Source organism: Sphaeramia orbicularis, chromosome 6 (assembly GCF_902148855.1).
Source record: "Sphaeramia orbicularis chromosome 6, fSphaOr1.1, whole genome shotgun sequence".
NCBI classification, from domain to species: Eukaryota; Metazoa; Chordata; class Actinopteri; order Kurtiformes; family Apogonidae; genus Sphaeramia; species Sphaeramia orbicularis.
The window spans coordinates 49075113-49100016 of NC_043962.1; the positions used below are offsets into that span (position 1 = coordinate 49075113).

General features: G+C 38.7%; 2 protein-coding genes across 2 annotated transcripts in view; both read left to right on the forward strand.

Annotated features, from left to right (window-relative positions):
- The first annotated feature begins 1135 nt into the window (after positions 1 to 1135).
- Positions 1136 to 16820, forward strand: LOC115421412 (uncharacterized). Its single transcript, XM_030137296.1, has 11 exons — positions 1136 to 1495; positions 5177 to 5242; positions 5330 to 5435; positions 6203 to 6385; positions 6513 to 6662; positions 6745 to 6865; positions 10119 to 10244; positions 10315 to 10446; positions 13242 to 13395; positions 14582 to 14801; positions 16645 to 16820. Exons 1-11 carry the CDS (start codon positions 1288 to 1290, stop codon positions 16727 to 16729), a joined length of 1551 nt encoding a protein of 516 aa, XP_029993156.1. The 5' UTR covers positions 1136 to 1287; the 3' UTR covers positions 16730 to 16820.
- Positions 16821 to 24464: 7644 nt separating this feature from the next.
- The window catches only part of LOC115420552 (FYVE, RhoGEF and PH domain-containing protein 6-like), a 31843-nt gene continuing 31403 nt past the window's right edge, over positions 24465 to 24904 (forward strand). The window contains exon 1 of the mRNA XM_030135887.1: positions 24465 to 24835. Within this exon, the coding sequence (XP_029991747.1) occupies positions 24823 to 24835 (13 nt within the window). The 5' untranslated portion in view covers positions 24465 to 24822. The remainder of the gene's footprint in view (positions 24836 to 24904) is intronic.

A 24904-nucleotide genomic window follows, 5' to 3' on the forward strand; every position in this document is an offset into this window, starting at 1 on the left:
ATAATGAAATTATGTAAAACGTGAAACCTAAAAACGACGTACAAATATAGGTTAGATGTCTGTGTAGGTTATCATTTACCCAGGCCATCATTCTAAGCTAAACCAGTCCAGCTGAACCGAGAAGAACTGCCAAGAAGAACTATCTGCTAGCTACATGAAAACAACGTATAAGATGAAAATGACGTCATACATATATATATATATATATATATATATATATATATATATACATATATATATATATATATATATATATATATATATATATATACACACATACACACACACACACACATATATATATACACACATATATGTATGTGTGTGTGTATGTAAAAAGACTCAACAAGACAAAAATGTTATAAAAACGCAACATTAAAGCAGAAAAACCAAAAACAACATAAAAGTATAAGATGAAATGATGTAAAAACAAACAAACAAAACAAGATGAAGTTGAAGATGACATAATAGACAATAAAGCCTATCTGTCACAGATAGCTTTTATCGTCCCTGCGTTGACCATTTGACAGTGCGTAACGCGAGTGCTGAGCTGACATCAAGCTGTGTATCCAAGCAACACAGCCGCTCCAGTGGATAGAGATTCAGACCCTGCACCTCCGATGTGGATCCTAAAGGACAACGCAAACTACAAGTGGGTCGTGTGGCTGTTAGTATGCTGCAAGGTCGAACAATGCGTACTTTGAGTGTGGAACAACTTCACGTGGAAATAGTGGAAGGGGTATAATGGCATCGTATTCTTTACTGACAAAACCCAGAGCAGGTCCTTTGTATTTCTTCGACCAGGTGGGCTTATCATTCATTTTAACGACTGCAATGTAAAAAAAAAAAAAAAAAAAACCCTGCAAGACATTAACTATTTAATGTACTTCCCTCCAGCCAAAAAGACGGAGTCTAATGAATGGAACACAAAGCAACTTTTTGCGTATTATCAAAGAAAAAACGCACTTGGAAGGAGGAGGCGAAAGGTAATATATTGTTTGTTTGTTTGTTTGTTTGTTTTACTGCATTTATTTACATTTTTGCTTTTTTGTGATAGTTTCTCATATTCCTGACAGATATCGAGGTTATGAGAGTGACAGCAGAAGAGGTAAGAGTGATGAAGTCGACACACCGGGGCTGCCAGGTGAAGCATGTGGCGAGGATGAACCTGATACCTTCAACCTGACCGATGCGTACAGGAGAGCAGCCCCTCAGCTGTTAAACGAGCTGGCTCTAACACTCTCACAACATAAATCGACTGAGGATGGCCGGATTCCTCCTGGGATTATGAACATTCTGAATTACTCCTGGCAGGATTTGGCTGCAGGGGCGGTGCGCCTGAAAAGTCTGGAACACAATGTCAAACGGCCAAACGAGTCCCTGAAACCGGATGAGGCCCCACGTCTATTGTCCGCCAATGACAAGAGAGACAGAGAAGTCCCACTCGTGATCTCAAATCCACACATGAAAAAGCGAAAATGTAACTCCAGTAAAGGTAACATAAGGTAGAGCAACAAGGTCACAAATATTATAACCAGAACTTATAATTTCTTGTCATTTGTGGTTTGAACTTATTCATAAAAGATGCAACAATGTAAATGATGAAACAAGGGAATAAAAAGAATACCCAGAACTATTTAAAAGACATAGGATGGAAATGATGTAAGATATGCAACAAGGCAAAAACACATCTGTAGTCTCTGATTTTGTGAATGAGGGTCAGATTTAATAAGAAGATGAATCTTTATTATTGTCATTGGACACACAATACACACTGTTATCGATTCCTTTAACACATCACTAGCTGACCAAGCAGGAACACACCACAGACTGCTGCCATGTTAAGCACCCGGAGAGCACATGGGGTTGAGTGCCTTGCTCAAGTGCACATCAGTTTCTCTGCCAGGCCTGAGAAGTGTGCCAGCGACCTTCAGTCACAAGCAACTTTTCCAACATTGTAGGCCATGGCTATCCCTCAGTCGGTATACTAATAAAACTCAAAATCGACCCTTCACTGAAGCCCCTCCCAAAAATGGCGTATATCCAATCGTACTTCAGCAACTACAGGGTTCCTGGCAAGGTTTCAGGACAAGGAACAATGACAAAACAGTGTGTATACACTACAGCAGATGGGGATGTTGTGTTTTACCCTTTTCCAAAGCCAAAGGCACGAGGCAAGAAGTGGGATATGAATCAAACAGTGTCACAGCTATATCTATTTTTTACTCCAAGGTCAGATGATAACTAATGTCAGCTATGTCAGCTTGTTAGACAACTGAATAATTTATTATATTTAAGTATTAATCAATATTTCAAACAACTTGCTTCCTGTATAACTGCAGTCTATTGGTCTCTGCTTGTGTCCATGTCTACTCATAGTGATCGCGACTAGTGGTGTAATTCTGCATATTTTGGTATCGATCCGATACCAAGTAAATACAGGGCCAGTATCACCGATATCGATACAGATACGATACGTTTCAATAATTAAGGTCAATGCATCATCGAATTGCTAAATCTCAATTAATTTTCATGACCTTTCATGTGTTTTGTGATGTTTCCTTTTTTTATTATTAAATAATTAAAACCCAGGACAGAATTAGGGCAAAGTTTATGAGTAAATAGAAAATATTTATTATAAGTTTTTTTCAGAAACAATAGAACAGTAACAAAACAATTTTTCCCCATACATTGTCATGTCTGGAATTTTTTTCTTAAATTAACAAAGTGCACAAAATGATCACCAGAAAACAAATTAAAACAAATAATTTTTTTTCAGGTAGTGTTCAGAAACTGCAATAAAAAAAAATTAAAAAAAATTAAAATTATCTGTACGTTATGGCCTCTTTACATGTTATTCAGCTTGCTGTTGTCTCATTTTCGACCTGAAAATATAATAATAACTGCATGGCGCTCCTCTTCCATGCTATTCTTCTGCTCCTTGTCTCAGTCTCTGCATGTGTTGTGCATGTGCTGGTGGGCAGCGGTTTGCTTGTTAGGGGCTCGGGGCCATATTTGCTTTGCGCTGCTGAGTCACGTGACAGCACAACATCGAAGCACAAGAGGGGGGAGGAGAAGCAAAGTGTGCCTGCTCCGCACAAGACAGAAGTCTGGCGACCTGGCTCTGGCCTCTTTGGCAAAACCGCATCAGCGTGTAGAAGAGAAAAACTGAAACTAAAGTATCGATCTCACCATGCAAGTATCGATCTCATACTATTACCGACTTAGTATCGATACTATCGTTATTTGGAACAATCCACCCACCACTAATCATGACTACTGATGTAGGCTTTTATTTTATTACCTAGTGTCAAACCTATACAAGACTTTGGGATTTGCTGATGTACCTTTTTTATAAATCAAACCTCACAAAATGGGAGCAATAACTGGGTGCTTTAAACAAACAAAAAAAAAAGTGAACATTAGCTCAATTAACTTGAGCTAACTGCAATCAAACAAATAGACAATGAAAGCTTCAAGGTGTGATGAACTTTTTACATTAAAATAAAACTATCTTACCCACCCTTTCACCGTGCCGTGAAGGATATTGTTGGGGGTTTTTTATATGTAGGTCTTTTACATGAACTGTCTGTGACAATATTGCAAGCCTTTCTGTCTACTTCTTTCCAAAATTTCAGAACAATTTTTCCTCAAGTTTTCACCAATATCCTGTGGAAAATTTCTTGTTGACATTGTTCTAAATGCCATAGTTTCAAACACTGATTGCCACAGTTTGCCAGAGACATCTGGATTACTACTGTGACCTCTTTTCAATTATCATCTCAGGACCAGGAACAAGACATATATTTGGGTTGTTTTTCAGTTGAACAGATGCCAGAGCTCAGTGAAAATATTTATATTCATTTTCAACAGTTTTTAGACCTACAACTGTTTTTTTTTTTTTTGGCAACATCTAAAAGAATTTAACCCTACATCAAACCATTACTAAGTGATTTATAATATTATCCTCTGTATTTAGCATTTGTTTATGAAAATCAGGTCAGCTAACATATAAGAGAAGAGAAGAGAAGAGAAGAGAAGAGAAGAGAAGAGAAGAGAAGAGAAGAGAAGAGAAGAGAAGAGAAGAGAAGAGAAGACTTTATTCCACTGTAAAGAAAGTTTGCAGTTAACAGCAGTAGCATACAACAAGCAACAAGTGAAAAATTAAATATAAAGAGAAAAATAAGAAATCTGGTATTTATATAAATATTTATGCAAATTTAGAATTAAAATTAAACATTATTTACATACCAGATCTTCATAAAAGTTTACATTCAACATTTATCAAAAATGAAGAAAAAGTAACTTTTTCAGCAAAATTTATCATTAACTGAATGTAAAAACAAGTGACCTACAACCACTGTTATTTGTCAATAATAATAATAATAATAATAATAATAATAATAATAATAATAATAATAATAGTAACAACAACAACAATAATAATGGCTTGGATTTATGTAACGCTTTCCTATGAACTCAGTTCCCTTTAAACTCAATCTATTATTCATTCACTCCACAGTCACACACTGGTGGTGGTCAGCTACAGCTATGGCCACAGCTGCCCACTAACATAAATGTGGCTGCCAATCCATGCCAACAGCCTCTCCAACCACCACCAAACATTCATACACATTCATACACCAGTGTGAGTGATACTGGAGGAAAGGTGGGTGAAGTGTCAAATGTGTGTCGAAGTGTCAAAACAATGGCAAATGACTGGGATTGAGCAGGATTCAAACTGCCAACCCTCCAGTTATTGCACAATAATTATTTTCCCTTTACTGATAGGATTAATGGTTGAAAAGTTTTGAACATTATAGATCAGTAGATGTTTTTGGTTGTGAGAGGAGGTTTAGGTCATTTAGGCTTAAGTAAAAGACGATGATAATTACACAATTACAATTACTCATTTCTTGTAACCTCTCAAAACTGGACATGAGGACAGCTTTGGTTACAAGTTTGTGGAAGTGAGATTAGATTACCAAACATGAGTTAGCTGGTCTCTGGGCACAGATGTGCTTCAGCCTGTTAAATCAGTCACATGGAGATTCAGTTACATTATCAAGTTCCTTGAAGTCACTGCTTGTGACTTTAGATAAACACAAGTTGACCAGACTGTCAAATGACTTAAACCCTCTGTTGATTTACTGACTTCATTTTCCTTATTTTCCAGCAGCTCAGACCTCTAAAACTCTCAGATTCTCCCTGCTTGTGCCATCTGACAGCTATAAAGAGCAAGGTAAGGCCTGCAGATGCAGACACATGTCGATTCTTTATGTTGTCTTGGTGTTTGCTGTTGTCTCATCCTGATGTGATTTGTGTCCAGGTTGGATTGTTCATCAGCTTCATGAACATGAAGAGTCCTTCCTTATTGAGCGTATCCAATTGTGTCAGTGGGTTCTGGAGCGACTGCAGATGGTCAAAAATTCTGGGTGTGTTATTAACATGTGCTGCAGTGTGTGTCAAATAAGGGGTTTACATAGGACTGGGGAAACATACTCAAGATCAATAACAATGATTATCATGATAAATGCCATAATGTCTTTACAGTTTAAAGCAAATTTTTGATAATGAGTGAAAGAAATACTGAAAAAAAACAACAGTTAAATTAATAGTTAAATAATAATATTTAGCTTTTTTCTTGAAAATGGTTGACTTTTGTAATATTACAATTTATTCATGTAACATTTTAATAATTTTCTCAAAATATCATCACTTCATAAATGTGGCCCTAATGTTCCTTCAAATAAACAAGACAAAAGCATGGTCCATGGTCCATCCAGATATCTTCTGATAAGATCTGATAAGATCCATTGTGATGGATGGAGTACAGAGGTGTACAGAGGCAAAATGGCAAAAATTATGCCTAACCTGACTGCATATAATATCTGGTCCATGCTTATGTGATTTGGTGCCTATATTTATGGCTTTCACAACATTAAATCAAAATAAAGAAAGTGAGTGCAATCTCAAGTTATTGTTCAGCAACATAAAAACATGATAAACTTGTGAATGAAATTAAAATAAAAGTAAAACAACAAAATATTTGTTGACATTGAGGCATTCAGAAGTATTTGAGCATAGAATTTGAACAAAATAAACATGAAAGACAAACTAAAAACTATCATGATCATTATTGTTGCACTAAGCAGCCTTGCTTTACTTTTGGATTTAATCAAATGATGTTTTCTTCATCCAGAAGCTCACAGGGCCTGAAGAAGCCACTGATACTTCGTCACTATGGTGATTCTCAGACGTCGCTGAAGGCTCATACAGCTGCTGTCCTGGTCAACAGGATACCCTGGATCCCAGAAGTGAAGCAGCCAGCACCAGCCCAACTGAAACTACATTACAGAAGCAACGATGGCTCTTCCTTCATATAGTAGCCTTCTCTCCATATGCTCACTCATCTTAACTTAAGTGTTTGTCCAAGAGGGAAATGCAGTGTAAGACATATGGAAAATGTGTCACCACAGCTGACCATTTGACCTCTGACCCTGTCTTCTCAGCTACCCCACTGGCCGTATGGCAGTGTGCCAGAGCCGCTCAGGTCTGTCTTACAGAGGATTCTACACCAATGTGTTCAGTGACAGTGGGTGTCCCATTATTCTGGCCACTATCACAGCATCTGGACGTGGCACTGTGACACACCCACTCAGGTAAGTCCTGTTACCAGAAACCAGAGAAGGCTAGTTGAAAAGTAATGTCTTGTGTTCAGGTGGTTTTCATGATACATTGCAGCTCCACCATTACTGCAGCATGGGACCAAGATGGTGGATTCATATGGGACTGTGACAGAAACATATCTAAAGAGTGGGTGTGGCAGTCATACAACACTCTGAAGGAGAGGGTCATCATAAAGGTAAAGATGCAGAGCTACCTTGATAATAATGACAACCATCTCCATACTTTTATATCATATCATAATATTTTTATGTTAGATCATAACAATGTTTCCAAGAGAAACAACATTTTATGTTTGCAGTAGTATTGAAGTAATTTTTAAAACCACAATGTTGCTGGATTAAAACTCAAATTACATTTTATTTTGCCTTTTTCACATGATATTGAAATAATGAAATTTAGCAAAAAGAGCATGAAAGAAGAGCTTAAAATAACAAATAACTGTTGTTGTTTTTTTTGTAGTTTTCCTGTTGCACAAAATTAGCCTTAAATCACAATTCAGAGACTAAAACCAAAGGATTGTTTTCATTTTGTTCTGTTTTTTTTTTTTGTTTGTTTGTTTTTTTTATGTTGTTTTTGTATCATTGCACCTCCCATGACATTTTATGTTTTTTTTTTATTTTTATGTAGTTCGTGTTTTGTTTTTTGCATTGTTGTTGCATCTTTTAGATAGCTTTACAGTTTTTAACCTGTTTCATATTATTTTATTTTCATATTGTTTTTGCATCATTTTTGTTTTCATCTGTTGCATTGCTTTCATCTTGTATCATATACAGTGTTTTTATATTGTCTTCTATTTATTTATTTATTTATTTATTTATTATTGTATTATCTATTATTTTATTTTATTTAAGTTTGTCTCATTTTGTCTTTTATATGATTTTCATCTTGCTGTGTTTTTTACATTGTTTATTTCAGTATTATATAGTCATTATCATCACTGCTTAAAACCACAAATAAATTGTCTGATTTCTTTCAACTTTAATGAAAAATCAACTTTTAAACTTAAAAAAAAAAGACTAGATATATATAGGTAGATATTTATTATGAGAATTTTTGCCACATTACTCTACAATACAATACATACAACTTTATCAATCCCGACAGAAGCAGTTTGTTTGGAGCAGCATATATCAATATCTCTAAAATGGTTTAATGTGAAACAATTGGATTACAAGATTATACAGCAATAAAATACAGCAATTTGTAGTAAGTGATAAATTTCTATGAAGTACAGACATTAGTTGCATGATACTAGCAAATAAAGGAAGTAATAAAAATGACCTGATCATATACAGTATACTCTCGTTATACCGCCAACTTCCGTTCACGGCCAAATTGGCGGTATAGCGAAAATGGCGGTACAACGGGTTGCGTCCATAATGTGCATGTCTTTACTATATGATGTCTATGCTGCCTCCGTTAACCCGCTCTAATTGCGTTTCTAAATAAATCTTGATTCTGTTATGTTGTAAGGGATCATTTAAAGTGGGGAAACATTTTAAGCATTATTATACCGTGTCGGGAAATGACACCCCATCATCTTGAGGCTTTGGCTTAATCCCACGTCCTCTTCCCGACATCCTGACCTACTGAGTGTTCTGCGATAAATGAACGGTGGCCGTTCCATAGACCTACTCATAGCTTGTCGCGATCAGCGTCTGGCGCGTTTGTTTCAGTGCATTGTTAAAATTTATGTGTACTCGATGGCAATCATGCTGGCGGTATAACGGTCGGGAAATCAATGGTATAAGTGTTGTTTGTGCATGGAACTGGGCTGGCGGATGGCGATAGGCGGAAATGGCGGTAGCTAATGGAATAATGCATTGGGGATTTTTGTGCAATGGTTTTGGTCGGCGGTGAGCGAAAATGGCGGTATAACTGCGGGCGGTTTAACGAGAGTAGACTGTACATATATCTGTTCTTCTACAACTAAAAAATCCCCCCCCCCCCAAAAAAAACAAAACAAAAACAAAAGTACCTGACAATGGTGTGATGGAACAGAGGGAATATGCCTTTAAGGATGTGTTGCTCCCTGGAGGATTAGTGTCCGAGAGAATTCAGACAGATGATCCCAGAGCAAATTTTAATGATGCTATTTATGCTACATATACTGTGAGGCTGTAAAACCAGTAATAAAAGAACAACTCAAGACCAACAGAGTATGATGGGAAGGTGGATGCTCTACTGCCTCCACTTCACAGTAGGTTCAGTTTTTAAGATTGAAAAGTTATATGTAATATTTATACTTATAAATATTTAAAAGTGACTTACAATTATCATCAGAGTGTTTGGAATAAAGAGATGTGAAGTTCTGCCAAAGATGTGTTTGACTGTATAGATATGAACTGAATTTATTTACACTGGTGGGCCAGAGGATTTATGTGACCACTAGATGGAGTAGTGAGTCACTCTGCCGGTCTCCACAGGGCCTTAACCAAAGCGTCAAAAAGTAACTAAGTGGAATCAGAACCCCTAAGAAACAACTTTTAAAGTCAAAGAAAGTGACTCCATGATAAAAGTTAGAAGCACTTTTGCTTTCACCACTGGAAACAGTTCTAAATGAAAAGAATGGAGTTTGATGCAGCATTTCTTCTACAAAGGTGAGTTTGATTATGAAGGTATATTTATGGTGTTATTATCTTAGGTAAGTTTGCCATTGATCCACAGTTCAGACAAAACTGTGAAAGTTCTGACCTTGTTTGGATGATTCCATAAAGATCTTTAGTGCAGCTTTTGATATCACAAACATATACACATGCAGAAAACAGGTGATTTGTGATGTGGCTGTTTTCTGTCTAAACTATCCGCTGCTGCAGCACATGAAGATCATTAGCCACAATGTTATTTTGTCAAAATAAGCAGCTATGAGTTTTAGTTTATGGAGGAAAACTTGATGATGCCATAATACAGATGTGAGTAAACAATTTGCTCTATACTTTATTCAGTGAGTAATACAGTCTGTGGATACACAGCATTGATTCATTGGTGGTTTTAGTACTCTCAAGTGTGTTCTGGTATCAGACTTTTCCCTGCTGGTCACACAGTAGAATATCAATACTTTGTAGAACCCCTTTAAACTGATAATTAAAAAGAGTACCCACATATTACTTTAATATATAAATAGGAAAATTTTAAGATTATGTCCACTACCTCTGCAATTGTTTGACATTAAGGGAATTTTTGCCATAAATTTTTATAAATCTTTGTTTATTTTCCTCCAGTCATGTGTGTCAGTGTCTAAATTAACTTCAGTCAATTAGGGACTGAAGCAATCTTAGTTTGTTTTACTGGGGAATAAGGCAAAACACATGATGAAAACAGCCATGATAATTTTATCAACCAAACCTACTTCAAATAGCCTACTCTCAGTGATTACACAAACATGAGTTTCCATTTTAAGAGTAAACTGTCTTTGTTCTGTCCTGCAGGTGTCAGATCTGATCTCAGTGCAGTTATTCAGCTGTAAATGTGCGACTCTCAGCTTCAAATGCAACAATGAAAATGTTCAGCTTCGACTTTCTGCCCTATCCAACATCAACTCATCTAAAGAATCGGTAAGATGATGAGAATATGTTTCTTGAATTATTTGGAGTGTGAACTGTGATATTTACTTTGCATTGACAGCCGTGTTTGCAGACTGAGGAGAAGTTCACCTCTGATTACGCTCAAGATCTCCTGCTGGTTGGGAAGGACAAGTCGCCTGTACTGGTTGTGGGGAACAAGAGGAACCTGATGCCTCTAAAAGGACTGAAACCGGTATATCAAAACATCTGACTCATTGAAAGTGTAATTACTACATTAGGTGGGGAGGATGGATGTCTAAAATGGAAATACAGTCACATCCTCAGATTAGTTTTAATTTTATTTTACACTGTGAACAGAGCTGTAAGACATCTTATTTACACTTAAAAACATAAGTGTATCCTATGTCATGGCAATAATAGTAACATCTTGACTGCTTTACTGAAGTCCTGAAGCTCTCTTCACAGCCTCCAGATTCCCTTGAACAAAGCAACAGTTTTCTAACTTTGGGTGTTAGTTAGGATACAAACTAACAACCAAACAAAGTTCCTGTTCAGATCTACCATTAATATCCCTCCTGAGCAATTTCAATTTCAAACACACAGCTCTGAGGATACGTTAAAATCTGATGTTTCAGGAAAGACAATATTCCAAATAAGATGACTACATGGCCAATGAAAATTAATATTCCTCTGGTATTCCTGTTATGCAGCTGTTCATACTGCATTACAGATATTGTTTTTATAATTTTTTCTGCTGATTGCCATCATGTTCCACTGTGTAAATTCAGCCCCCCTCATTGTTCCATCCAGCATCTTCTGTAAACAGGTAGGCTTTTAGATATTTGCCCATATCTATAAACCTATTGATATCCTCTGTCACAATGTTTAACAGTGGGTGTGTTTCTCCTTCCGACCATAAATGTGGACTTGTTGATTCATCCATCTCTACTAGAGGTGATCTTTTCTCCAGCTCCAGCCAACCATAAGCAGGGGCCATGCCTATAGTAAAACACTCAAGTTAAATTTATTTTCCAAATGTGTTGTAAACATGCCTGAAGAACTGTCATACAACTAGAAAAATATCAGTCTAATCCATGTCTGAGTCAAAAAATGGTCAATTTGGAACAAGACCTAAGTCAGAAAATCCAAGCAGAATATATAGTTTAAATGACACCAGTAAAATTCAGAAGAATAGAAGGATATTAGCTAACATGTAAACTTACACATTGACATGTCTGATAAAAGTGAAACCCAGTGCACCATCAGTGTCATATTAAAGTGTTTCAAATATATATAAGGAGTATTTCATTGTTTAAAGGTTAACTCGCTTTTTTGTCCTTGTAGGACAGTTCGGTGTCTGCATTTACTCATCCTAATACACACAGAGTACCTAGCATTAGCACTAGCATTAGCTTTAGCATTAGAGCATAGTACATAGCACATAGATGCAGTGAGCTGCTACTGAAGGTGCTCGGGTACTCCAGATCTTCATCAGCACCTTGGTGAAGGATGCTGACCGGAGAATTAACGATATGTACCTGTTTTGTTTTTTTTTTATGAGATGTGCTGTCTCATGAGCCACATGAGTATGTAATCGATGCATTGAATAAAATATCTGATTTTAACATAATCTAGTAGAAATTCATAAACATATTATAAAGTGATGCTAAATATTAAAGCATGTTTTTGGGCTATAAACATTATTACACAACTTTGAAGAAACTCCTCACTGCTGGTTATAATACTATCTATATACTATAATACTATATAATACTATAATACTAATCTGCATTTTATGACGGCTCAACTTGCCATGTCACCTTCTTTCCACCTTTATAATGAAGTAGTTAAATATTTTGTATGATTTGATGTAGTATTTGGACACAAATGTTGTGTGCAAATACTTATCTTCATTGTTTCATTTCATTGGATCTGAAATGAAACAATGAAACATGAAACAAATAAAAAATGAAACAATAAAGATGTGATGGAAATGTGGACCATCAGTTTTAATTCATCGGGTTTAACAAAAAATATTGCATTAACCATTTAGGAATTACAATCATTTTAAACAAAAGTAATTGAACAACCACCAGCTTCATGTTCAGATTTGTCCTGTTACTTGGTTATTCCACAGCAAATGAAGCAGATCAAAGGTCTGGAGGGGATTCCCAAAGTCGAATTAGCATTTTGTTGCTGTTCACTGGAATTCTTAATATGAGGTCCAAAATGGTGTCAATGCAAGTGAACATGGCCTCATTCAACTGAAAAAACAAATCTATCTGAGAGATCGCGAAAACTTCAGGAGTGGCCAAATCAACAATTTGGTATATTCGTAAAAAGGAAGAATACACTGGTGAGCTCAGAAACACCAACGTGCACAGATACACTGAAGACGACAATAGTGGACAATCAGAGATTTTTTTTTCTAAAAAAAATGCTTTTACAACATCCATCCAAGTCCAGAACACACTTGAGGAGTAAGGTCATTATCAAAGTCTACAACCAAGAGAAATACCGTATCACACTCTTCAAAGATTTTTGAGCAGATTGATATAACATTAGCTTTCTCTGACACTCTGCCCATGTAAAAATGGAAGGTTTCAGAGATTCTGAGTCAAGGACAGGTGGGCTGTACACCTCTGATTAAAGGGTGGTAACATGAATTTTTAATAGAAATTTAATGACATAGGGAGATCCCTGATAGTTTGCTCTGTGTCAGCATTGGCCTTGAAAGACTGAGGAAGTGGTGTACTGAATAATTTTCAATCCACGAAATGCTGATTTTTACAAATACTAACACCAATGCTGATGTGTTTTATTACAGTAGAATTAAATCATGTAGTTTACAGCACAAAAACATGTGTTAGTCTATAGCACCTTGTGAAAAACATTCTAGTGCAACAGTAGTTATCCTTTCAGATGCCTTCACTTTGTGGAGTCCACCTTGCTAAATGAGTTACGCTGTTTTATCATGTAATCTACCATGCACGTAATGATGTATGGCAGGTGTCTGTGTGCTCCCAGGGGGTTCTCCAGATGGTCCGAGAGGTGCAGGGGCTAGAGGAGCCGTCAGTGCAGTCGAGAAGAGGAGGACATGTTGGCAGCGAGTTGAGAGGACTTCAGCAGAGAATACAAAACATCCTGAGTGAATGGCTGGACTACTATCGCATGGCTCTTGGTACAAGATCAGAGTTTGTTATCATGGCTTTTCTGGAGTTTTTGACAGGTGCAATGTGTGGTCTCTTATCCCAACTGTGATCAAACTGTAATTAGTAGGTGCAGTGTACCTTATGTTAAAATGTATATGGCAAATAATTGCAGCATAAGGCCAAGCTGGCCTGGTAAGGTGGTTTAGAGTTGTTCAGTGAAGCAAAAAGTTACAGTATCACCTCATTTCGCAATCTCAGCATTATCGAATAGTTCTGTGAGGATCTTGTTCACGGTCACTTGTGTCATTCAGCAGCGTTTCCCACAGAGTTGTACTGAATCTATGGTGTGAGGTCATCAATCATGAAGAGATCAATGACCATCATCAATACCTTTATTTCAGCCTTTATGAATTAATGCTGCAGTGCTAATAGGTTTCTGTGCCACTGGAGTACCTTTGAGTATAAAGTACATCAAGTTGTTTGAAAGCACTCAAGACTATTGCATCTACAGTACTCCTTGTCTGTCTTTTCAGGCTATAGAAAATCTACTCCTTGTACTATAACTTTTGCTAATCCCAGGTGTTTTCAGACAGGTAGAAAGTTTGGAAGAGTGGCTTCCCTTTTCTACAGTGGTATTAAATGACAACAGGTTCATCTATATTTACATTTGGGCATAAGCATACATTTTGACATTTCTACTCTCTTATTTCCAAATTTGATACAAAATCTTCATTGCAAACTTTAACATGGACAACAAATTAGATCGATGTTTTAAACTGTCTCAAAACCCCAAAACACAGATGTGTGACATGTTTTGAATGAAAGGAAAGTTTTGAAATTGAGCAGAAACCTTGATGAAACCTATATTAATTGCTAAATAAGTATGTGTTTCGGGAAGATAAGCAACTTCAAGGGTCTGTAAATTAAAATGAATATATCATTGATTTTAAGTGTGCACATCTACTTTTACATTTGTGTTTTCCTTTACATAAATGTGACACGTAAGACATGTCCACCTTATACAGATACAGAAAAGGCACATATCAGTGCATAAACAGTTACCAGTACCTGAAAGCAAATGTCAAGAGAAACCCCAGACCTTTGTTTAATCTGTCCTCCCAACATCCATGGTGGGCCACCATAGTCTGTACAGTTAATGGAAAGCTCTGTTCAGTGTCTGTGTGCATTTCTGAGTGACCTCTTCCTCTCCTTCAGGTATCAAATGTCCTGACATGGAGCAGATGCCAGGTGCCCCGTTGAGGTCCAGGCTGAGGAGAAAGGTACAGACAGCTGCACTGCCCTCTCTGAACCCACCTGAGCATGCAGATGCAAAGCTGGTCTGGCCAGAGGATGGCAGGAATGAGTTACAGCAGCTGCACAGACACCTGTCTACACCAGCACAAAGATCAGCCAGGTCCTCAGTCAGGCAGTCAAGGTGAACAATTCACATCATCACACATGATGGAGATATATTTCTATAGGGTTGTGTTGTTATCTGAGTAAACAAACACATTGTTTAAATGGCTTAAGGTTCATTCACATGTGCAGATGCTTGTGTAACAAATACTCTGGTTAATGTAAGAATACTGATTCTGCTACAAAATACAAAAATACCAAAGTATAAGGTCAAGAATACACAAAGAGGAAAAGTTTAAAAAAACAAAACAAATAAAGGTATTTCAACATTTCTAGTGCCTGTTTCTGTTGAAAGCTACCAAACCTGACATCATCTATACTACTGTTAGTTCTCTAGGTTTCAGACTCACATTAAATAGACGACAGCTTCTCTCTATGGTCAAATCCCCCTCTATTGTCTGCTTTGTCTTGTTATGTTATTTATGTAATCTGAAATCAGTCTTGATGTTATGAAGTTCTTGCTGTAATCTCCTTCAAGTACATTAAAAACAAGCAATGAGTGAATTTTGGAAAAGAAGTTAAAATATGAAATAAGTAACAAAAAATTTGGTAAAAACTTGTTGTCAGGAAAAATAAATATTTAAATAAATCTTTACTTTAAGTTCAGTAAGTATTTATACTTCAAGATTAATGGAAGTCAGGGATGTTTTTCCCATTAAATCATTTTGTAAAATATTATTGTAGTATTCAACATGCCATGCCTTTATAGAAACTCATCATGCATTCACCATTGGAAGTGTATAACAAACTGAAGACTCCATAAAGCAGGAACCAGGTTAAATGTCGACCATATGACAAAGTATCACTTTGTCACTTTCTTTGACTCTATAAGTTTGTAGTGGTTCTCAACCCATCTGGTCACTTTCTAGCGCTTTGGTCAAAGGCTCCATGGTGTTAATTTTCCACACCAGCAGAGTGACTCACTACTCCCTCTTGGCTTGTCGGCATAAATAAATTCAGTACATACCTCTGCAGTCCAGTACATTGGCATCTTTGGCATAACTTAAGAATTCTCTAGTATGAACTGTAATTAATACTTTAGGTCATTTTTGTAACAGTTGGAAATGGAAATAGTCCCTTCAAAACATCAGTAACTGAAACACTGGACTGTAGAAATACACACCTATACAACCTGTGCAGGTTCTCCTCTTGGTCCAAGTCATTAACTAAATATGAATATAATAACCTGATGCTATTTCATGCCACTGGAGCAGTAGAGTCACATCTACTGGAATATGAACAGTGATCACCAATTACAGCTGTCAATCACATATTTAACCCCTACCTGTCTAAAAACACTTATGAGTGGTTCAAACGTCTCCCAGGTTAGATTTTCTACAGTTCGACACCACAACCACCAGTACATACAGAATTCTTGTTCCATGTCAGACCACTTAAATTACAATGTGGTGAAAGGTAATTATGGAATATTTGCTTAGTAATGCCAAAAACCTATTGTGCACTGAAGCTGTAAATTAAAGGCTGCGGTTTTAATTACAAAACAAGCACTCAGTTGGTGATTGCTGGTTTCATGATAATGGTGCTTTGGTTATAAGGTGAGGAACCTGAGAAGCCACTGAATAACTTAATCATGAATGAATGAAAAAAAAAATCCAAATCCAGTAAAATACAATCATGGAGTCATTAAATCATTAAAAACTACTTGGGTCAGAAGAATCAAACAGAGAGAATATTAAGCGTTTCATTTTTTTAACAATGAAATTAAACAGTGTACTATGTGCTAATGCTAATGCTGGGTACTGTGTGTGTATAAGGTAAAGAGAAAAGAGACTATATATTTTCTACTGCAGATAAAGCACTGCATTACACAACTAACTCATGCTCACTGTTTTTGTTGACAGTCCACATCAAAAGAAAACAAACGAGGAGTGTCATCTCACACTGACTGGACCCCTTCGCATTTATAGCAACATCAAACTCAAGTAAAATCAGTGTAAATACATGCTGGCAATTGTCATGTTTGTGTTGTGGGTTCATCATGAACGACACCATACTTACTTGAAGGGGTAATTTAATGAACATGATTTGTGCAGATTAATTTACATTCCCAGATGTTTTTAAACTGTTGTGCTCACTTAGTCTATACAACTGCATATGCTCTTATGCCTGTAGTATCTCTTAAAGAGTTAATACACATTTTGCACATGTCATTACAACCATTTTCCAGTGATCTAACACCAAGGGTGTGAGGCTATATTGCTTGCAAAAGACTAATGTCATACTGTTGGGTTCAAACTGTATAAACAGTTAATTGATAAATTGTTAATTTCACTCTACTGATCAGACACTGTAAAGACAATGAAGAGTGAAAATCTGGACAGAATCTGCACCCTAGTGTAAGGGAAAAATAACACACCACACCAGAATGTGAATGTGTGAATGAATGAGTAATGGATCCACTGTACATGCTTTGAGTATGCATTCATAGAAAGCGCTATATAAATCTAATCTATTATTATTATTATTATTATTATTATTATTATTATTATTATTATTATTATTATCATTATTATTATTATCATTATCATTATTATTATTATTATTATTATTATTATTATTATTATAATAATAATAATAATAGAAACTGTTAGCTAGACAACAGCTAACGTTAGCCTGCATTCAACCACTGCCTAGCTAATATTGGTTAGCATGTTCACTCCAGCGCATATTTCAGAATAAAGTTCATACATTACATCCAGCACAAAAATGTAAGTTTTGTTTCAGTTTGTTACTTGAAGATCAAAACAATATGAATGTACAACTTTCCTAATGTATCAGACAACAGTATATGACAGCAATGTTTGCTAAAAGGTGGTAGCATGCTAGCATTATCTGTTTACTAATGAACTTATTGGGCTATCAGATATGTTCTTTTCATTCCCCAGGCTTGTGCAACAGAAAAATGGCCGCCAAATAAATATGATAACACAGCTAACCAGTGCATCTGACTTAAAAGTCATTGCATAGAAAATAATAATTAGGGCTGCATAATTAATGGAATCACAATCATAATCACAATATCAGTCTGTGCAACAAATAATGTAATTTAAAGGTCTAGATTTGGAAGGTTGTAGGGTGATCTATTAGCAGAAATAGAAAAAAAGTAACACACCCTCTGTTGTCTGGTAATATCAGTCAGAAGAGATATCAATATAACAAGGCAGTTCGCTCCAGAGCCAGATCCTGCCCCATTCATTCCAATGACAGAATGTGATTGAAAAATATCAACCAATTCTTCTACTTCAAAGTCTGCTGTGGGCCCATTTTTCTCAAGCCACATATTTTTTGAACAGTCTGACATTTGTCAAAACCAGATATCAGGAGAAATTTGACTTTGAGCTGTGTTTCAGCAGCAACCTCACACAAGATCTCACACACAAACTGAAGGAGGTAAATATGAGTAGGAAAAAAGAGCAAGTGTAATTATGATAAAATGAGGTTAGTTACTAATAGAATATGTGAAATTAGTACATTATGATTTTGTGTACTCCTCTTTCATCTTTCCACACAATGTGTGACCACACCCACTTTGGAGTCAGGAAGTGGATTGTTCCATATCATGTGTATCAGTGTATCCTACACTGCACAATCTTTGTATAATCAGAGAGTTGGTGATATTTTGTGTTTAGTGACATTTAGCAGAGCCCCTATGGAAAGAATTACAACAAGGACCGTGACGTCGCCTGGTACGGTGCAGCCGGGGCCCCACCCTGGAGCCAGGCCTGGGGTTGGGGCTTGAAAGCGAGCGCCTGGTGGCCGGGCCTTTGCCCATGGGGCCCGGCCGGGCACAGCCCGAAAGAACGACATGGGCCTGTCCTTCGGTGGACCCACCACCTGCCGAGGGAACCATAGGGGCCGGGTGCATTATGGATTGGGTGGCAGTCGATGGCAGGGGGCTCGATGATCTGATCCCCGGACGCAGGGTCTAGCTCTTGGGACATGGAATGTCACTTCACTGGGGGGGAAGGAGCCGGAGCTTGTGAGGGAGGTTAAGAGATACCGTCTAGATATAGTCGGGCTCACCTCCACACACAGCTTGGGCTCTGGAACCTAACCCCTTGAGAGGGGCTGGACTCTCCACTTCTCTGGCGTTGCCCGCGGTGATATGCGGCGGGCTGGCGTGGGCTTGCTTATAGCCCCTCAGCTCAGCTGCCGTGTGTTGGAGTTCACCCTGGTGAACAAGAGGGTTCAGGTCGGGGACAGGTGCCTCACTGTTGTCTCGGCCTACAGGCCGAACAGCAGTGCAGAGTACCCGGCCTTCTTGGAGTCCTTGGGAGGGGTGCTGGATGGTGCTCCAACGGGGGACTCCATTGTTCTCCTGGGTGACTTCAACGCTCAAGTGGGCAACGACAGTGAGACCTGGAGGGGGAAGAACGGCCTCCCCGATCTGAACCCGAGTGGTGTTTTTGTTATTGGACTTCTGTGCTAGTCACAGTTGTCTATAACGAACACCATGTTTGAACACAGGGATGTCCATAAGTGCACTTGGCACCAGGCCACCCTAGGTCAGAAGGTCGATGATGGACTTTGTTGTCATGTCATCAGACCTCCGACCGTGTGTTTGGACACTCGGGTGAAGAGAGGGGCAGAGCTGTCAACCAATCACCACCTGGTGGTGAGTTGGATCCGCTGGCAAAGGAGGAAGCCGGACAGACTTGGCAGGCCCAAACGTGTTGTGAGGGTCTGCTGGGAACGTCTGGCAGAGCCCAATGTCAGCGCGGTCTTTAACTCTCACCTCCGGGAGAGCTTCTCCCAGATCCTGGGGAGGTTGGGGACATTGAGTCCGAGTGGACCATGTTCTCTACCTCCATTGTTGAAGCGGCTGCTCGGAGCTGTGGCCGCAGGGTCTCCGGTGCCTGTCGTGGCAGCAATCCCTGAACCCGGTGGTGAACCCCAGAAGTAAGGGATGCTGTCAAGCTGAAGAAGGAGTCTTATCAAGCCTTGTTGGTTCGTGGGACTCTGGAGGCAGCTGATGGGTACCGGAAGGCCAAGCGTGCTGCAGCCCGAGCGGTTGTGGAGGCAAAAACTCGGGTCTGGGTGGAGTTTGGGGAGGCCATGGACGAGGACTATTGGTCGGCCTCAAGGAAATTCTGGCAAACCGTTCGGCGCCTCAGGAGGGGAAAGCAGTTCCCCACCAACACTGTTTACAGTGGAAGTGGGGAGTTGCTGATCTTGATTGGGGATGTTGTCGGACGGTGGAAGGATCTCCTCAATCCCACTGCCACGTCTTCCATGGAGGAAGCAGAGGCTGAGGTCTCAGAGGTGGACTCGTCCATCACCCAAGCTGAAGTCACTGAGGTGGTTGGCAAGCTCCTTGGTGGCAGGGCACCGGGGGTGGATGAGATTCGCCCTGAGTACCTTAAGTCTCTGGATGTGCAGGGACTGTCTTGGCTGACACGTCTCTGTAACATCGCGTGGCAGTCAGGGACAGTACCTCTGGATTGGCAGACCGGGGTGGTGGTCCCCCTTTTTAAGAAGGGGGACTGGAGGATGTGCTCCAACTACAGAGAGATCACACTCCTCAGCCTCCCGGGGAAAGTCTATTCCAGGGTACTGGAGAGGAGGATCCGACCAATAGTCGAACCTCGGATCCAGGAGGAACAATCCGGTTTTCGTCCTGGTCGCGGAACACTGGACCAGCTCTATACCCTCCATCGGGTACTCAAGGGTTCACGGGAGTTCGTCCAACCAGTCCACATGTGTTTTGTGGATTTGGAGAAGGCATTCGACCGTGATTTACCAATCAGTCTACGTTCCTACCCTCACCCCACCATGAGCTTTGGGTCATGACTGAAAGGACAAGATCCCGGATACAAGCGGTCGAAATGAGCTTCCTCCGTAAGGTGGCTGGGTGCGCCCTTAGAGATAGGGTGAGGAGCTCAGTCACCAGGGAGGAGCTCGGAGTAGAGCCACTGCTCCTCCGCATCGAGAGGGACCAGCTGAGGTGGCTCAGGCATCTGTTTCGGATGCCTCCTGGACGCCTCCCTGGGGAAGGTGTTCCGGGCATGTCCTGCCGGGAGGAGACCTCAGGGAAGACCCAGGACACGCTAGAGAGACTATGTCTCTCGGCTGGCCTGGGAATGCCTCGGGGTCCCCCCGGAAGAGCTGGAGGAGGTGTCAGGGGAGAGGGAAGTCTGGGCATCCCTGATTAGACTGTTACCCCAACGACCCGGCCCCGGATAAAGTGGAGGGTAATGGATGGATGGATGGATGGATGGACATTTAGCAGAAATAGCCACAGTGTAAAAATGCAAAATTAAAGTCACAAATTTTTTTTAGCTTGTGTATTTTTCATGCTACTTAAAATCTGTATGTTTAACTTGACATTTTCACCACAACTTTTAGCCCTAATAATAATTTTAGCAGATATATGTACAATTATAGCTTTACATCCAATGCCACCTTTCAAGGTCAGCAATATTGTTGCCCACTGTCTGGATCTGCCATCTCCCACCCCCTATGCTGCCCTCACACTGTGCCCTGTTCTGCTGAGAGCTGCCCTGCTGGGTGGGGGTGGTGGGGGCGTTGCAGCTTCTGTGCTTCATTGATGCTACTGGTGACAAACCTGGAGTATGACGCCTCTGTTATGGGCCAACCCCCACATAGCCACCAAATCCTTGTATTGTTTGTGACTCATATGCAGACGCTGATGGAAACCAAATTGAGGAGCGTTATAATACGAGGAACAGGCATAGAACAATACCCTGCATTCAGGTGTGAACACTGTTTTACAAGCAATGGGCACAAAAACAACACTCTTGTACTGTAATGCCTAGTAGAGCTAGGTGATTACAAGATAATGATTATGATGATAAAATTTTATAGAATTTTCTTTGGAAATCAGTTTTGATGATTATTACAACATTATTTTATAATTCAATACAATATATTTTTTTTGCATTATGAAGTATTATATGATGTAATATTTTGTTTACAGTGTTAAATATTATTAATTTTCTTCTAATTTTAGATATTTGAGGTGAGAAAAAGGAAAAATAGACAAGGTTTTCTTCAACTTGTGTTTTTCCACATCACTTTCATCATGTCACTACCTCCGCCAGGAGGTATTGTGATCACTTTGCTTTGTGTGTTTGCATGTTTGTTTGTTTGTTAGCAAGATAACTCAAAAAGGTATCGACAGATTTTCATGAAATTTTCAGGAAATGTTGATACTGGTACAAGGAACAAATGATTAAATTTTGGTGTTTTTTTTTTGGGGGGGGGGGGGCAACGACAGATCTGTCTTGGTGGAGGTCTGCGCTCTCTGAGTGCTTTTCTTGTTTAAGTTGCTTTCATCTTGTTACCGTGTTTTGCATTATTTTCATCTTGCTACATTGTTTTCATCCTTTTTCTCTTTCTCTTGTATCTTATGCATCATTTTACATTTTTAATTTTGTTTTAAATTTTTTATGCCATTTGCAAAAAATTCAGCTTTCACTTATGACCAAAAATTAGCCACTAAATATCAAAAAACGGTGGTTTGAAATTGATTGTTGTAATTACTGATATCTACTAATGTATAAATATTAAATATTAAAAATTTTAGGCCATATTGTGCAGCTCTACTGTATAGTAAAATTGGGAATCATTTATTTTCTGCATGATTGATCTTAAAATAACTTTCAGTTTTATCAGCATGTAGGCTACTCCAAAAATGCAGGAATTTTACTTGATACTAAAGCACCTTCTGCAAGGACAGCACAGCTTTCAAAACAAAGGGTCACTGCAAAATGCACCACAGTCAGCATGCTATTGTATGTACCTCTAGAAACACAGTAATCGTTTTTTTTTTTTTTCTATCTAGTGCTAGACAGATTCATTTTGCATGGTGAAGTATGAGATTTCAACAGGGAAGCCCAGCCATGAAGCTGAGAACATCCTGCTGCAGCAATGACACAGTGCTCTTCCTGGCGTGATCCTGGTCAGTAAACCCACTGCAGCTTTGGCCAAAGGCTGCGTTCACAGCTCAGTGCATGTTAGGGTGGATCCCACTGGATGGCAGCAGTGCATGTCTGCGGGAGTGGAGGTGACAGCAGAGAGGGGGAAGGGCTGTGAGGACAGCTGTAATGTGTATTCTCCTCCAAGAAATTAATTTATTATAAAAGTACTGGGGGCTGACAAGCAGCACTGAGGCTTCTTAATTACAAAAGGGAGGGATAATCTTTAGTGCTACTCAAAATCATGATATTGAGAGGGTTTTTTTTTGTTAGATGAAAATTGCTCCTTTGAGCTTTAAATCAAATAAAATGACTAAAATCATAGTGAAAAGAGGCTGTATTGTATTCATACAGAGAGAGTAGGAAGGAGGAGTTATGATGAACTGCATGATTTATGATTAGACTGTAAAAACTTTGTAAGTCATAAACAATTCTATATAAAGAAGTTCATGCATCAGTCCAGGGTTGGGATTTGGAAACACTGAGGCTTTGATTGATCTCTTTTGAATTGCTTAATTTTATTTGTCTTGCCCAATTATCAGTCATATAGAGCTGAAGAGAACATGGGGGACAACAGATGAGGTGGATCTTCAGCTCACTATGATAGACAAAAAGGATTCGGATTCAGATTAACTTTATCAATTCTGAGGGCAAATTCATATTACCTTCCGCTCAAGTTGACAGGAAAGTGAGAAAATAGAAAAGTAAGGCGGGTAGCTTGTCATTGTATAATTACTTTATTGAGAAAGTTGTTTGTATTTTATATTACTATATAATCACTTTACAAATAGTGTATACACTTTATTTCTGCAGGGCCTTCCAAAACCAGAGTTATAAGGTTATATACATAGTAAAATTCCATGCAACATAAGCACAACAGCAAATCATAGACAATTAAAACAAGATAAAACAGAAGAACCTGGAGAAACAGAAAAAATGAAACATTAAAATAAAATCAAACAAGGGTAGTAGTTACAAAGGTATGTTTGTTCCTCTGTTGTGAAATGCCAAACTGAAATAATTGCATGACTAATAACATGTGGGCTGTAAAAAGATAGAATCAACATGACTGTAAAAACAAGTTCTCTGAAATCTAAATATAAACTCTGGACTTTTTATAACAGTAAACATTATGACTATGGTGGTGTTTCAGTATGACATTAAAGAGGGAAGCTATTGTTTGTAGGCTATGTATCCAGTGATCACAGCTGATGTGTCGAGGACCTTTAAAAGCAGATCTCCAAGTTCAGATGGGACTATAGGTTAGGTCTGAACCTCCCTTCAGGTTATAAGTACAGGTACTGCACAATCCCCTCTGAGGGTCAATTTTGCCAGTGAGTGACTGTAAGATACAGGGCCATTGGTCCTATTTTTTCTGCTTATGGGATGCATGGAATGTTACCAAGCTAGTGATGAAGTTACAACAAAATGATGTTCCTGCTGATAAATTATGTTTTTATGAGTTTCACTTCCTCAACAATACATCGATCAAAATGAGTTAGTAAAAGCATCAGATGGCGGCTACTCGTATTTTTGCTTACTCATTTGAGAGATGAACTGTTAGTTTGGGGTAAGGTGAAGTATGTGGCAAGACTTATTTCAATATGTGTGAAACTGGGAAGTTCGTGTGTGATGATGAGCAATCAGCCTGAATGCGTATGATCAGAAATGTTGATGTGACAGGAGTGTTTAGTTCATAAAGTGGCAGATTTATTGCTTTCTTTTTCACATGTCACACTTTGTTAATGTTCCTTAGAAATTACGGTAAACAGTCATTTTATTTGGGAATTACTCGACCTGTGTTTGGCTCATGGGGACCTCTAGTGGATTGCCCACGAAAACAAAAGGGAAGCTCAGTATTAACGTCTGGCAGCCAGTCAGTGAGTGCGTCCTCAGGGAGCAGCGGTGCAGCAGGACCACAAGTGTTCCTCGAGCAAAAGCGAATAAATATGTTAATTTAGACGGATGGATTACTTATAATCGACGCTTAATATGTATCCGGAGTTAAAGGATGGCCTGTTTCCTTTTCCTTACCATGGATTATAAAAGTTAAAACAACGGAAGCGACGCGAGAGAGAAGTAATGATGAAGTCAGGTAAGTAGCAGGAAACTTTACGCACTGATTGTGCTCGCAAAAGATTCATGACTCAACAATTTACGACAT

Excerpts from the sequence above, each read along its gene's own strand:
- LOC115421412 (XM_030137296.1), top strand. The coding sequence starts at position 1,288 with ATGAACATTCTGAATTACTCCTGGCAGGATTTGGCTGCAGGGGCGGTG. Across the intron at positions 1,496-5,176 it reads AAAATGTAACTCCAGTAAAG|CAGCTCAGACCTCTAAAACT; the intron begins GTAACATAAGGT and ends CTTATTTTCCAG. Across the intron at positions 10,447-13,241 it reads CTCTAAAAGGACTGAAACCG|GGGGTTCTCCAGATGGTCCG; the intron begins GTATATCAAAAC and ends GTGTGCTCCCAG.